Source organism: Malaya genurostris, chromosome 1 (genome assembly GCF_030247185.1).
Source record: "Malaya genurostris strain Urasoe2022 chromosome 1, Malgen_1.1, whole genome shotgun sequence".
NCBI lineage: Eukaryota > Metazoa > Arthropoda > Insecta > Diptera > Culicidae > Malaya > Malaya genurostris.
Genome location: NC_080570.1, coordinates 145,837,911 through 145,853,578, shown reverse-complemented (window position 1 = coordinate 145,853,578; position 15,668 = coordinate 145,837,911). Strand labels below are relative to the sequence as shown.

At 39.0% G+C, this 15,668-nt stretch overlaps 1 protein-coding gene across 2 annotated transcripts in view; it reads right to left on the bottom strand.

Moving 5' to 3' along the window:
* The window catches only part of LOC131426091 (protein MAK16 homolog), a 41,805-nt gene extending 26,503 nt beyond the window's left edge, over positions 1 to 15,302 (bottom strand). For both annotated transcript variants that reach the window (XM_058588533.1, XM_058588532.1), the window contains exons 1-2: positions 15,143 to 15,302; positions 14,239 to 15,075 (exon numbers count right to left, since the gene is read on the bottom strand). In XM_058588533.1, the coding sequence (XP_058444516.1) occupies positions 14,239 to 15,075; positions 15,143 to 15,157 (852 nt within the window). In that variant the 5' untranslated portion in view covers positions 15,158 to 15,302. The remainder of the gene's footprint in view (positions 1 to 14,238; positions 15,076 to 15,142) is intronic.
* Positions 15,303 to 15,668: the final 366 nt, after the last annotated feature.

Here is a 15,668-nt window from a genome sequence, read left to right as displayed (position 1 = left end):
GGCACTCAGAGTCCGATAATTCTCACTGTCAAGTTCAAGGCTAGCGCAGCGCAGTGCGGAACCAACTGCAACTAGCTGATCTTATTTTCGTCGCTGCTCAGGAATGGAAACTTCAAGGCCGGAACGTCGATAGATAGATCTCTGTGTCATACACTAAACTACTGGCACTCGACCGACCAACCAGTAGGCAATGTTGGTGACCTTGAATGTAACACCGGATCGAGATTGGAGGGGCCTTTGCAAATTTGCGTCCTGCTCACTCACGGTGACTGAGCTGAAACTCTCGGTAGTCGGTAATTAAAACCGGTTATATTTGAAATTACATATGTACACACTCACACACACGCAGAAGCGGGGTTGTAAACATTTCCCCAATATAGCAACCGACATGAATGAGGAATTTGCGGTGATGAGTGCGGGAAGGCAACAGACAGAGACTGGATCGATGACTGGAAATCTCCAATTTTGCTTGCGTCATTATCATTCTCACATGGACTTCGATATCACAGCAGGCTGCGATGTTCTGCCAAGAACTGACAGATCTCAAGAAACTAGTTGACAAAGTGGTTATTTTCGTGCACGCATTTACTAGGCTGCTCGTCGTGCCAAGAAGTCAACACACTCGATAACAACAATTTTAGCAGTGCGAAACAAATTGCAAGCTGCAACGCATATCTTCCGTATTGGCTATCCATTGCATTGTGCTGACATGTGCACAGATGCCGGGTTGGTGGCGGTGCAACAAAACCTACTGTGAATACAGTCTAAAATTAAATGAATGTATCAGGTTAAGGTATGTCCTCACCTTTCCGTTTCGGTTCGAAAAGCTTCGAATAGACTTTAACTCAAGTTTGACAACAACAATGTTGAAAAAAATTTCGATGAACATTCTGGGCAAATCATTCTATACTTTGTCTGAACTCACACAAGATTTAGCAAGGTAAGAACAGTATATAGAAGAGACTGTGTGAGATTAGCAAGTGTAAACAAGATTAGAAAGGATTGCGTGGCATTTAAAAAGGCGGGTGGCTAGTGTTGCAGACATGACTGGAGGACGTGAAATTCGAATAACACTGACATGCTTCTTTCACACTTCCCAATATAATTTCGCAATAGTAGAATAGCTGATTTACCCGGCGTTGCTCGGAAATGTTTCGTAAAGGTAAGACCACAAAAAATTCTAGAAATTGTCCTCCCCATTTGGTCAGTTTTATATTTGAACCCGTTGGTTAGAAACATTTAAAACACCTTTCTTTTTATAAATACCTTCTTAGTAACCTCCGAGTTTCATATGTATGTGTGCTTGTAACGTACTTCCGTACTTCCTCGTCACATTCGATCTACAATACCTTTGGTTTCCATGGCTATAAACATTTGCTACTCCCTCCTCTTTATAAAAATTTCCATGACATCATTATATCTACGTAATTGCTCAAAATTTTCCATCTGATAATGATTATTTTATAACGAAAGTTTGTTTAACATCATAACTACATTCATACTATAGAATAACTTTTTATTACCATTTATTTTACCCCGGCTTTAACCATTTCGGTCGTTCATTGGGGAGGAAAACCTACAGAATAATGATTCAGTTAATACAAATGTTGTTGTTATCATATTTCCAACACCTTGAGTCAACAGTTTTCTCAATTTACATAATAAAATGCACATTGATTGTATAATTTCGTCAATTCAGATCAATCCCCCTCCCTCTTGTGAATATTTTTGTGAACCTCACTTAGTTGCTAGAAATATGCTGTACTCGTAAAGAAGTACCACAATAAGTAAAATACAATCAATTTTCCCTTGCACTTTCTATGTTAGGGGAACTTACTCCACTCTCTCACCGTCAAAATAACCTTATAATAAATTTTGATTAAACTCCATGATTACCCTGAGTGGTGTAGAAAGTATCTGTGCTTTTCAAAAAATTCAAAAGATTCCCACCTTTGGTACATGTGCCAAACTTGGTAGAGATTCGTTTAGTTGTTTTGTAGTTATGCTGAGACTTAAATACACTTGCGTTCATAGGCAGATAAAGATTATTTTTCCTTAGTTCTATGAATTACCCGGCAAAATGACACTAGATCTTTTGAAATTATTTAAAGAAAATTACGTTGCACTCGAATTAACAACAGTAATACTATCTACTACGACATCGAAATTCTTACCACTCTCTTGTTTTACAAAAAATGGGAGATGAAACCTTATTTTCAAAAACCCCTCCTTCTATCCTGAATGGCGATCTCTTCAAATTATATAAATTTCGTCATTGACCACTTCCCCCCATTTTAAGGACACTTGCTCCATACTCTTCCCCCTGAACACGATCATCTCTGAAAAGCAAAAAGTATCTGTGCCAAATTTGATAGCAATCCGTTCAGTAGTCCCGGAGTTATGCCGTTACAAACATTACATCCCCCATTTTAGAGGCACGTGCTACATCCACTTTACACGAATACCATTATAATCATATTTAAGTTGCGCAAAAAGTACCTGTGGTCTTCAAAAAGTAAATACCCATAAAAATACCCTTACAACTATCTCTGAAGAGCAAAAAGCATCTATAAATGTTTGCATGGTCTTGAAAAATTATCGATTCTTGTCAGATTTAGGAATTTTTTATGCTTGTAATTTTTCTAATGACCTCCTTTGTTAAGGACACTTACTACGCTCCCTCTCTCCATAAAAATATTCTTCTAACCATCTCTGAAGAGCAAGAAGCACATGTGTCAAGTTTGATAGCAATCCGTTCAGTAATTCTGGAGTTATGCCATTACAAACATTACACCGCCTCCCTTTTTAAAGGCACTTGCTACATCCATCCCCTATCTAATCATATCTAATATATGCAAAATGTATCTATGGTCTTAAAGAAGTATCGATTCTTGTCAAATTGGACAAGTTTTTTCATGACACCCTGTCAAGGACACTTACTACGCTCCCTTCCCCATTAAAATACTCTTATGATTTTCTCAGAGGAGCAAGAAGTATCTGTGCCAAGTTTGATGGCAATCCGTTCAGTAGTTTCGGAGTTATGCCGTTTTAAACATTACAGTTCACCTTTTTAAAGGAACTTGCAACATCCATCCCACGTATAGTCATATCTAAGGTATGCAAAATTTTGCTATGGTCATCAAAACGTATCGATTCGTGTCAAGTTATATGAATTTTTCCATGACACCCCCCTCCCCCCCTCCCCTTGTTTATGACACTTGGTACGCTCACTCCCCTATAAAAATACTCCTTAAACCATCTCTGAAATGCAAGATCTAACATTTAGTTCCAGAATCCTGATCTACAATTTTGTTCCAGAATTCTGAAATCTGTATCCAAATTCTGGATTAAAATTTTGAACATTATTTAATTTGAAATAAAATTCAGTTCAAAATCCTGTGGTGGGTAATGTCAGGGATCGTAGTTCGTTGGTAGCATTTTCACAAATTGGAGATCCCAACAGTCATAAAAATGGGGCGTACTTGATTTCTTAATCCGAAACCATGAAACATGGAATATATTTAGAAAAACACTTAAACAAATGCGGCTTTCTAGCGGTGTTAAGGAATTTATTTCCTTTCGCCACATTTAAATCTGTATTTTTCTGAAGAAATAAAATACAGAATAATCTGTATATGTGACAAGTTTGCGCCGTCACTAACATATCGAATTACGACGGGCAACGCTCTCACGCAATGCGAAAATGAAAGTATTGATGTACAGTCTGTTACATAAGAGCGTGGTCACGATTACTCGCGAACGGTAAAGTGGAATGGTGTGATATTTTTTTTAACACAGAGGGCAGTAGTGTCCTTGATGCAATGCGAGAATAAATCAGCTGGCTATTGTTTATAATTCGATTTCAGCATTTTTCCAAAATAAGTACCGCGAAGCAGTTTTTTTGTGCTCGCACCCGAAAGGTCCCAAAATGACCCAAGCTACCGCGGCGAAATACATGACAAAAAAGTCGAAACAGTTTGTGAATAAATGGATTAATCATTTGAAAGAGGTGAAAAATGTCGACGACTCTCCAAATCGCGGCTCTGGCGGTGTATTGTCGAAAAAAGACGAAAAAGTGATTTGTGACCTGTTTTTTGAAGAATCCGACATTAACTTTATACGACGGTTCTTCAAAATTGATCAAAAAAGGTTCAAATATATCGCACTGGAACTGTTCGCAGATATTTGATCGCAAATAATTTGAAATTTCGAAGTACTTTGCAAAAATCGACGTTGAGTGAAAAACATGTGCAAAAACGTCTAGAATCGGCAAAGGAGCAAAATGGTGTCGTGACTTTGGATTGGCTCTCTCAGTCGCTCGATACCAATCCAATTGAGAACGTTTGGGCTCAAATGAAGATGAAGTTTGGAAAAAAAACCAACCACACAGCTTGTTCGCTGAATTCACACATTTGGAGGTCATTTTCAGAAGAATTGGACTTACTATTAATGTATTTACATGCAAGTTTTTGATCTAATAAAACAATATTCAAAAGTGTTTTCGTGTTGAGTCATTTCATTTTCTCACAACAGTGACCACGCTCTTATATAACAGACTGTAGAACACATGTTTATACTGAACCCGGGTACGCACGGCATATTTCGAAACGACACCCATATCAGTATAAAGATGTGTTCTATATCAATACTTTCATTTTCGCATTGCGTGAGAGCGTCGTAATTGAATGTGTTAGTGACGGCGCAAACTGTTTTCAACTTCCATTTTAATGAATCTGATGATTTTGGTTGGGAATGGGAAAAAAGCGAATAATTGTTAATGATGATCTGTGGGACAGAAAAAAAGTTCCTTGAATTGTCACGATTTATCTTTTATACCGACATACCGGAATTTAAGTCGGATTTCATTGTGAGTTCCAAATCCACCCACTGATTCCGCCCAAAATGTATTGTTTCATCTTCTCTGGAATCCAATTGAAAATCACAATAATTTACGAGTCAAATTTCGGACAAGTTAGCCGAGTGTACAAGCCAAGAGCCATCTAAGTTCTGTCTAAATTCAGATCCTGTTGGTCGTGACAATTCAAGGCACTTTCAAGTTTCACAGATCATCATTAGGAATTAATTGAATTTTCTCCATTTCCTACCAAAAGCATCAGATTAATTAAAATGGAAGTTGAAAACAGTTTTCGCCATCACTAACACATTCAATTACGATGGGCAACGCTTTCACGCAATGCGAAAATGGAAGTATTAATGTAGGACACTAACGCCAAAAAGGTTAAAGCCGGGGTAAAATGAATGATATGGGTTGTTTGCTAGACACGACCGATCATAATGACATTAAACATGTAATTTTGAAACTCTCTCATCAACAGATTTAAATTTGAAAAATAGAAAAATAATTGTGAAACACTAACGTTAGTATTATATCATGGTCAACTGCGTTCAAATGTGGCAAATCCATCAACAAATTACTTTCATTACAAACGCTTCAAACTTAGGCCCAAAAAATCTATCGCCGAAAGTTCTGAATTGATCTGATAGTTCCCATAGAATCAAAAGATTCAATATATTCAAACGAACAACGGTTGCAGCAGATGGAATAAAATGACATCTAAACGCCACAAAAAGCAAGCATCCAGCGAGCGAAGCGATAAGCTACTTGCTTCGTTTGCGGTAGGCTGCCGATTAAAGTTCAAATTGTAAGATGGCATATATTTATAGATTCCCTTTTCGGCCAGCTCGACCATTTGCTGAAACGTTCGCCCATCTTCAACTTGTTGGGGTTTCATACAAGTCCAAAAATCAAAATTCAAAAATTAGCAAAGAACAACAATGTTTCTTGAAATTCGTTCGAAATCAACGCCATCGAATCAAAATCTTAGCAAAAGCCGCGCAAACGTAACAATGCTACATGTTCCGAATTTGTTCTATTCTCAAAACGGTCATCAATGGAACGACAATAAAAACAAATATTCCTTAAATGATTACTAACCTTCAAGACAATATTGTGGCAAGAATAACACTTTTTCAGCACTGGCTAATCGCACTTTTTCGCTATCTCATCACAGATTACACATGAAACTACCGTCGTAAGCTATTCAATTACATTTTGCTCTTCGCAACTATTTATCACATTCCCATTGAGAGATCACAGGAGAAAAAACAACAAAAAAACCGCCCCGACATGCGGGTTTACTCCTACTTCCTGCACAATAAACCACCTGAACTTTCATTCGTTTGCTGAGAAGATTTTACAATCCCTTCTCCGGCACTTCACTTCACTCGCTTTCCCAGGAATATATTAGATTGCAACGCTGCCAAACACGACGAACCGAGTCCGGAACATTCGTTTAGCATTGAACTAAACTGAACGCGATCGGATTTCGTGCTCCCTTTTGGGCTCGAGAACAAACACAGAACTGAAAACACAACCCAGTGGCGAAAAGACTTGAAAAAAAACTTTTTTTGTTGTTGTTACTATTTAATCAGCGCCCGCACACATACACTCTTCTACCGGACACACGTACAAATGAATGATACTCCAAGCCCGAAACGGGAAATGCACCGATTGTTGGCAGAGGTATGTCAGCGTACTCAACACGCGGAACAACTGATGCAGCAGCAGCAGCAGACTTACGACGATGACGACGACGACGACGGCGGAGGCGGCGCGCGTTGAACGAATCGCGACGCGCGAACAACTGCCGGCACTGGAAGCGTTTCGGTTAAAATAGAGAGAGAAAAAAAAAACAACAACATCATCCAAGTAGTCTAGTAATCAATTACAGCCCGGTAGAGCCCACGAAAACATGTGCAAATGCTTCAACCTTCGCGAGTTATTCGCACGTTCTACCGGTACGAAGGGAAAACGACGCCCGCGGGTTCGTGTCATTCTGTGGATGGTGGTTTTATTTTACTTTTTTCTATTTTTGACGTGCGCTGCATCACATCGCTGGTTGTCGACGAAGCAGAACAAGTTCGGTTTCTTAATTCTTCCTCCTCCCCCACCACCGGTCATCAGATAGTTCTGATAGTTTTGCATAGGTTGCATCGGTTTGTCGAAGGAAGTTGGCGGCAGGATCCCAATGGCTGACACGATTCAGTGTTGGGATCAAGGGAATTGAGTTTGTGTCATAAACCCTTTTTGGATGTTTCGGATTCAAGATATTTTTCCGGCGATAAATTTGTTGAGGAAAAAAGATAAATTTGCCATGATTACAATTGTTGACGAAGGAATACGTTTTACGTTTTCCAGAATTTATCGTAATTTAGTTTATGACAATATTTAGCGGCAGAAGCTTCAAAGAAATAAAAAAAAACGTTCTGAATCCCCCTAGCAGTGAGATGATACTTCGGATCTCGAATTTTTTTTTACAAAGAATTGTATACGTTATTTTCATTCATATAAACAAAAACCTGTTTTAATCCACCTAGTGGTGTAATGATGCCTCTCTCATATTAATCATACCATCCAGGGTGGCAAGTGAATTGCCGATTTCAATTTTCCGGTTTTTTCCCGGTTTTCCCGGTTTGTTAGATAAAAATTCCCGGTTTTTGGAATTGGCTCAAATCGCTCCTGTTTAGTTTTTTTAGTATTGTTTAATTCAAACTTTAAACAGATATCCCATGTCCAAAAAGGATCATTGTAATAGGCCCGCTTATTGAGGTTTCTCATACTTTCCAGTCATTTCGATGTATAAATAGAAAATATTCATGATAACATGTGCATATAAGAATAGTATAAAGCCTTTTTCAAGTCATTCAGGGGTTTTGGTTACACGTAACCGATTTCTTCCGAGTGCACATGACTGTTTTTATTTTTTTTTGGTATACATATGATTGAAAATAAATCAATAAGGAACAACAATCCCAAAAACGGACGCTTGCCACTCAGAAAAAAACAACAATCTATGCTTGCAACTTCAAATCATTTTGTACATTTTTTTTCTTCGCTCCTTCCGGAAGTGAAAGTGGAAATCTCAGTTCGGCGGGAAAAGTATAAACGGCTTGATGGCCGAGGATGGCCTTTATCGTTTCAAAGAACGCTGGCTAGCAACTCTTCACACGATTCAATCAGCCACCAAAGAGAGACGGATATCATCTCAGCAACAAAACACCGTCATTTCTTTCGATGACCTGTCTGAGAATCAAAGGTTAGCTCGCTGCTGTGGGGATCCTCTCTGAAGCAACAAACGGTCGCTTATTCTCGTTTTGCGATCCGATTCTATACGGGCAGTGGATAATTGCAATAGAATCATTTTACTATTACCGCTTATTCTAACTATGTGCATATAACCTTTGTATAAGTTGAATCTATGAAAATAGATGTGAATGCTCCAGACCAGGGTTTTGAAATATTGTATATTGTGACCTAGTATGAGAATCCAGTCGAATTATCTGCGATAATTATAAACTTGCGATTCTCCCTTGGTAAATTCCTCACCGCGCCGATCATTGCCTGACTGTACATATTTTGTTAAGGGCTGTGAAATACTCAGAGTATGAAGTGGAGTGCATACTCTCACGGTTCATGCATTGAGAGATATCGAGTTCTTGTAGCATCTTCTACCAGATTGAAAATGTTGTATACAATGTAGAGAAATATCGAGCCACTTTCTACCAAATTATCGGCAATAACAAACACTGATGATGGCACAGCGAATCTAACATAATATCGTCATTGCCAGGGCTTCGGCCATGGTACAATATATATGTTATATGGACATATACTGTTTAAAGTCTGTCGCTTGCAAGCACAACTGTTCAATGAACGATACCCGCAGATGAATTATCATGCTGTGATTGTGATGAAAACCATAAAACCAATTATTAACAAAGTCCTGTCAGACCAAAAATTTTAAATTTTCATGTAATAGAATTGAATTTAAAATCATTAGATTTATTAGATGTGTGTATCAGAAGATTTCGTCAAACCGTTCGGCTGCCACGACTTGCTCTTTTAAAACACCAATTTTTTCTAATGTATCTGTTAGTCATTGTTTATGTTTACGATTTCAATGCGTTGATGGGCAAATAAATCAAATGATAGCAGTTAAATTGTACAATATATCGATCTGTTTTTCCTAATAGGATTCTAAATGCTCGTGGAGTAATCAGAAAGAACGAGTTCTTCATGATAAACTCTCCGCTGGTTTTAAACCAGTTTTATATCCAATAGCTCAACTAATTTATCTATATGAGAAATTTTTCTACAATTGATCTGATTCTAGCAGATCAATCAATCAAATTCAGGGTTTCAAATTAAGCATTGATTAGCTCAATTAGTTATACATTCTACCAGTTTAGAGCTAATCGACTAGAATACTATCGAATGTAAACCCTGAAATTGTTTTGGAAAAAATAGATATAGCCGTATATAATTCAAATCATTACTTTATTGAAGTTCCAGAAGCTCAAACTTTCAAAATTCAATTCACCTTCTTCTACATCAATATTAACGTTCTTGTGATCCTACTATGGAATAGTTGAGAAAATTAAACATAGATTTACTGCACAAATCAATCCATTTTCTAAATCTTTCTAAGATTCTATACTAGTCCCCAGAAACCAGTTTCAACTCTCAAAAAGGAACTCAAATACTTCCTGTAAACGGTGAATAAGATCAAAGTCGACAACTCTTCCAATCTTGCGAGTCCTTTTGACATTTCACAGAAATATAAGCATAACACAAGTATTGCCTAAAGATGACATTACTGAGACAAATTATGATAAAATCTAAAAACATGAAGGCTCTTAAAAATGTTCAATAATTTTATAAAAAAAATTTCCTATGTTACCTTGAGATTTTGCCATGAATTTTGCAAGTGTGTTGAATACTTATTACTTATTCAAAAATTTAATAAAAATCCAACAGAAGCATTCAAATTATCCTTATTTTTCAAAATGAGCTTTCATTATGCTGTTATTGATAACAACTAAAAAAAACTCGGATGCTTCCTGTTTGATTGAAAACTGCCTAAAAATCGTTGGACGAGACATGTGGTGTTGGCCCAATTTCCAATGGACAATAAGTTATTTCAACACTTGTACTGAACATTTCGCTCAAACGCAAAATTGGGTATTGTCTCCTACTTTTCAATCGTCGAAAAATAATCATTATGCTAACAACTGTTACTCATAGGTGAGCTAGTAATATTTTTCCCGGTTTTTCACTAAAATTCCCGACTTTTTCCCGGTTTTTCCCGGTGAAATCAAATTCCCGACCTTTTCCCGGTTTTCCCGATTTTCCCGGTCACTTGCCACCCTGTACCATCATATATAGTACAGTGGCATTCTTCAAAATAATTTTCTTTGATTCTTAAAAGAATAACCGGGATCGGTTTGTTTGACTGTCTACTGATAAAAACTGTCAAATGGAGAAGATTTGATGTCGATTTAGAAAACTTTTTACGATTTTTCGCCGTTTTCAGTGATTGTATACAATTTTTAACCCACTTTACCCTGTAACGTATGGCACTACATGAACTTTCAGTTGAACCTAAGTTTGTGAAAATCGGTCACACCATCTATGAGCAAAGTTGGTGCACTTATTTTCACAATTTTTTTTGCACATGTTTCCCCATAATTCCGGAACCGAAAGTTGGATCCAAATAATATTCAGGAATTTTGCATGGAACCACAAGACCTTTCATTTGAATCTAAGTTTGTGAAAATCGGTTCAGCCATCTCCGAGAAAAGTTAATGCAAAAAAAAACGTTACATACACACATACCCACGTATACGTTTTGCGTACTCGACGAACTGAGTCGAATGGTATATGACACTCGGCCCTCCGGGCCTCGGTTCAAAAGTCGGTTTTCACAGTGATTGCATAACCTTTCTATATGAGAAAGGCAAGAAACGTTAAATGCTAACAGTAAGCTTCATTTCAAAGATTTTTTCTACTTTATCAGTAATTCCGGAACCGGAAACTGAGGGCGGATATAATGGAATTCGGTTTGTTTAAGCATCTATATTTTATTTTTTTAAGTAGTCACAGTGGCAGCAGTCTCTTCGGTTCGGTTCTACACTGGACCAGTGGCATACCTAGGAAAATTTGCTCCTGGGGCAAAACTTGATTTGCCGCCCCCATCGTTGATTTACATTTAGTGGTGTAATGATGCTTTTCTTATACACTGAAGTCTTTTTTTATGCGAATTTATGTACCGCATGAAAAAGAAAAGCACAAAAAACTGCATAACTCTGAAACTTCACACAAAAAACGGCGCATAAAAAAACCGCATCAGGAATCAGAACTAATTGGCTCAAATGGCACGTTCCCCTTGATATTTGGAGATTTGTGCCTTACCATCAGTTTGTTTTTAGCATCACTACATATATATTTTCCCGATATATAAGAAGGAAGGATTGAAAGGAAATGGTAAGGTTTGGACTAGGAGGATGGGGAAAATTGACGACACAAAAACACAAAAAAGCAGAAGTAAATTCTGAACCCCTAAGGGATGCTGAACAGTCTGCTGGGGATCACATTTAGTGGAAGCAGAAGTAAATTCTGAACCTCTACGAAGTCCCGAACAGTCTGCTGTTCTGATGTTTCTGATGAACGATGTACAGTTAATAAAACCTCCAACCCCCGAGAGGATTGAAAGACTTTACAAAAGCTATACCACTCGTGCAGAGTACCGGGAGTGCATCGCGGAAGAATGCAGAACGATTCGCAGTATGTACGAGCAGAAGTTAATTCGGTACCCCATAAAGGATGCCAAGAATCTGCTAAACCCTATTTAAGGTGAATACAGAAAGGATTCATTCACTCCGGGAGAGTGACGAATCCTTCTGACTATAGCTCCTTATCACATTGGGTGTGAAACGAGAGAATATCCTTCAATTTTAGCTCCGCATACACAGACTCAACCATGTATGGAGAACCAAAAACCAGGATACGTAGTTGCGTCAATGCGGGACAGTTACAAATCAGATGATATGAAGTACCATAATCGCAATCACACAAATCACACAGAGAATACTCAGCACGTTGAATAGTAGCCATGTGATAATTGAGTTTGCAATGTCCAGTCAGAGCTCTGACCAGAATACTGCAATGATGCTTGGCAAAATGCAGTAGACACTTTGACATTTTCAGATTTAAATCTGGTAAAAATGCTTTTGTCTGAGCGCAAGTTTGCAAGATGCGCCAGTAGCTGGCATATTTGGATGCAGCCCAAGAACGAATCTTCTGCTTTATCCAACTAGTTGAAAGTGATAAAGCTGGTTCAGGACCAACGAAATCATTCATTGCACCAGCTCTAGCCAACTCATCAGCCCATTCATTTCCAGTAATACCAGAATGACCGGGTACCCATAAGAAGTAAACAGCATTTGAAAAGCTGAGGTCTTCAATTTGAGTTCGACATACGATCACCAGATTCGACTGTGGATCATTCGAACTGAGTGCTTTTAAGGCTGCCTGACTGTCGGAACAAAAATAAATTCGTTTACCACAGATCCTCTGCTGAAGTGCCGATTGTACTCCACACAGAATCGCGTAGATTTCTGCTTCGGACACAGTACAGTATCTACCAAGTGAATGAGACTGCTCTAGCCTCATTTCACGACAGTAGACACCAGCACGACCATTCAACAGAGAACCGTCCGTATAACAAACTATGTGTTCATCAAGTTGTCGTTCCAGACAACCATTCCTCACGAAGAGGATAGCTCACATTGAATGTTTTGAAAGGAAAACTGCATGTGAGAGTTAGGTCACTAGGAGCGAGTAAATACTCATCCCACGTAACCATTTGAGACCACAAACGAGTGTGGCTGGTAGCATAATCTAAAGGGTTACTATTCCAAAGCCCTGTAACCCTAAGACGATATGCACAAGATAATGCTTCTTGTTTTAGGAACACATGAAGTGGTTTAATGCACAGTAGCGCCGCTAGAGCAGCAGTAGGAGTTGTCGTGAATGCTCTTGTCATCGCCATTAGAACCATCCTTTGGAGATGATTTAGCTTTGACTAAACTGTCGCGACTTCTCCTTTCTGCCACCATACAAGACATCCATATGCTAAAATTGGTCTAACAATAGTTGGGTAGATCCAATGAATGTATCTAGGTTTGAGTCCCCATGATTTTCCAAAAGCCGAAAGCCACGCAAGCTCCTTCAATCCTGAAGTCAATGTGAGCAGACCAATTCAGTTTTGAATCAAGAATAACCCCGACGTATTTAACTTGATCAACCACAGTGACCTCTGAACCGAAGAACTGTAACGGACGAGCTCCTGTGATTATCCTACGATGAGTGAAAAGCACCATTGATGTTTTGCCCGGATTTACAGATAATCCAACCTGACAACACCATTGTTGAACAGATCGCAGGGCTTGCTGCATTAAATCAAAGAGAGTGGTAATGCTTATACCGGTCATCAATATATGATAATCGTCGGCAAAACCGTAAGTCGGAAATCCAAGGTTATTAAGTTTCCTTAACAAACCATCAGCGACTAGGTTCCATAAAAGTGGGTATGACACCAAGATCTTTGATGTAGCTCAACACCGAGAAGCGAATAGTAGAACATTATTGGATTTCGTTTACGATTAAAGCTTATTATGGAACACTTTGAGGCGTTCAGTACCATTCTGTTGACCTGACACCAGTTTCCGAAAATATCAAGTTGTTCCTGAGGGAACTTAGCATCGTTTTGGCTGCACACGTTGAAGAATAATTTGAAGCTGTCTGCGTATGAGAGCTTAGAGCACTTCTACGAAAGATTGACGTCATTAATGTAAATTAGAAACAGAAGAGGTCCTAGGTGATGTATTAGCAAAGCATTAAGAAATGATCTTTCCGATTTTTACCGACATTTCGCGGCCAATATGGTACGACAGTGTAAATAGCATCTATTTGATGACCTCTTTCCATTTCACGGATGATAAATGATGTATAAAGTGCATAGGCTAGTGGAACTGCAATGCTATTAGCACATATTTTAGCACTATTGATGGAATATCATGAGGGCCTGGATTCGAAGAGTATTTGAGATTTTACACGCTTCAATAATATCGACAAATGATTAGTATCTTGTTATTAAAGGAAAGTAGTCACTTAAAGGCCAATAAGCTAGAACTGGCGTTCTGCTTCGAGAAAAGTGGCCAATACCAGCTCGTTTTTGAACCTACACGCGGGGGATTCAGACTCTCCAAGTAATACGAACACGTGGTACGCGCACTGAACTCACAAAAAAAAAAGAAAAAATAAACCTGAGAAAATTTTCAGAGCAAAAACGGTACAAGAAAACAGTGCAAACTTACCTCGATATCTTCATCAGAAGACTCGAAATCACTGTCCACCTCGACCCGTTCCTTTCGACCGGATTCACTTTCGGCATCCGATTCCTCTTCTTCGTCACCGTCCACCTCCTCATCATCCTCATCTTCGTCATCCTCGGAATCACCCTCCACAAACTCTCCGTCCAGCTCCAGTTCCCGCTGCATTTCGGCATCGACCTCCATTTCCTTCTCCAGCTCCTCTTCTTCTTCTTCCATTTCGCTATTCGCCTCCTGCTCATTCTCCTCATCCTCAACCTCTTCCGCCTCGAGCGCTTTGTTGAAGGCCACCTGTGGGAAATTGTAAATGTCCTCGTAGGTACCCTTTTTCAGTCGTTCCATCAGTTCCTTCTCGATAGCATTATCGATCCGCGCTGCCACCAGTGCCTTCTCCTCTCGGCGCCGTTCTCGTCGTTCGATTTTTGTCGCCAATGGAACAAGCATTTTCTGGCGGCGTAGTTTCAATTTTCGCATTCGTATTAAATACTGGGTAATTTTAGTGAAGCGCTGTTTACATTTCAACCGCACGAACCGATCCCAATATAGTAAATTTTCATTGATTTGATAAATGGCCTTCTCATAGTTCCTGGACAGTTTCACCTTTTCCCAATGCTTGGAAGGAAAAGCATTCCGTTCGGCCGTTTTCATGTACAGGTAGATAATACCGTTTTCCTCTCGGATTGTGGCGTACTGACTATTTGCCAATGGACATGCCTTACGAGAACACAGTCCTGTCAGGCTGTACTCATTACGGCAGAAGTTTTGAGTTTGAGTTTTCACTTGATACGAGCAGAACTGCCGGCTTATGATACTCCACACGATCTGCAACAGCAATTTGAGTACCGTAATAAATGCGTGGCATTGAATCGAAAGCACCGCAAACACTTACCTCGTCTTGTTGCATTTTGTCAGGTAGTTTGAGCTAATTCAAGTGAGAATTAGACTTAATTGTGAATCTAAACCACTATTAGTTTGCGTTATTTGCAGAAAAATACAGATCTACTCCGCGTGAGAAACAACCAACCGCACGAAACACATGGCATACAGAAAAGAAAACAAAACAAATCCGTCACGTTTGCTGTCAAATGATGAGTGAGTGAGTGAGTGTCTCACTCTTCGACAGGGGCCAAATTTTATAGCATATTCCCGCATACGCATGGCTGCCAGATGGTTGACTAAACGCTGCCAGCTGGAAAAATATGGCTGGCAGACATTCTGGTGACCGACTGCCTCACCGCTGCCAGATATACAACTCAAACTATACAACCGTATCCACCAGGATTTTTCCACATTTTCAGCGAAGGTGAGAAGATGAAAACGCTGGGCTAACTTAGATACAGACGACTTTGTTTTGTCAAATTGGATTTGACAACCGTCACTGAATCAATTTTGGTAGCCGTCTGGTAGCCATGGGT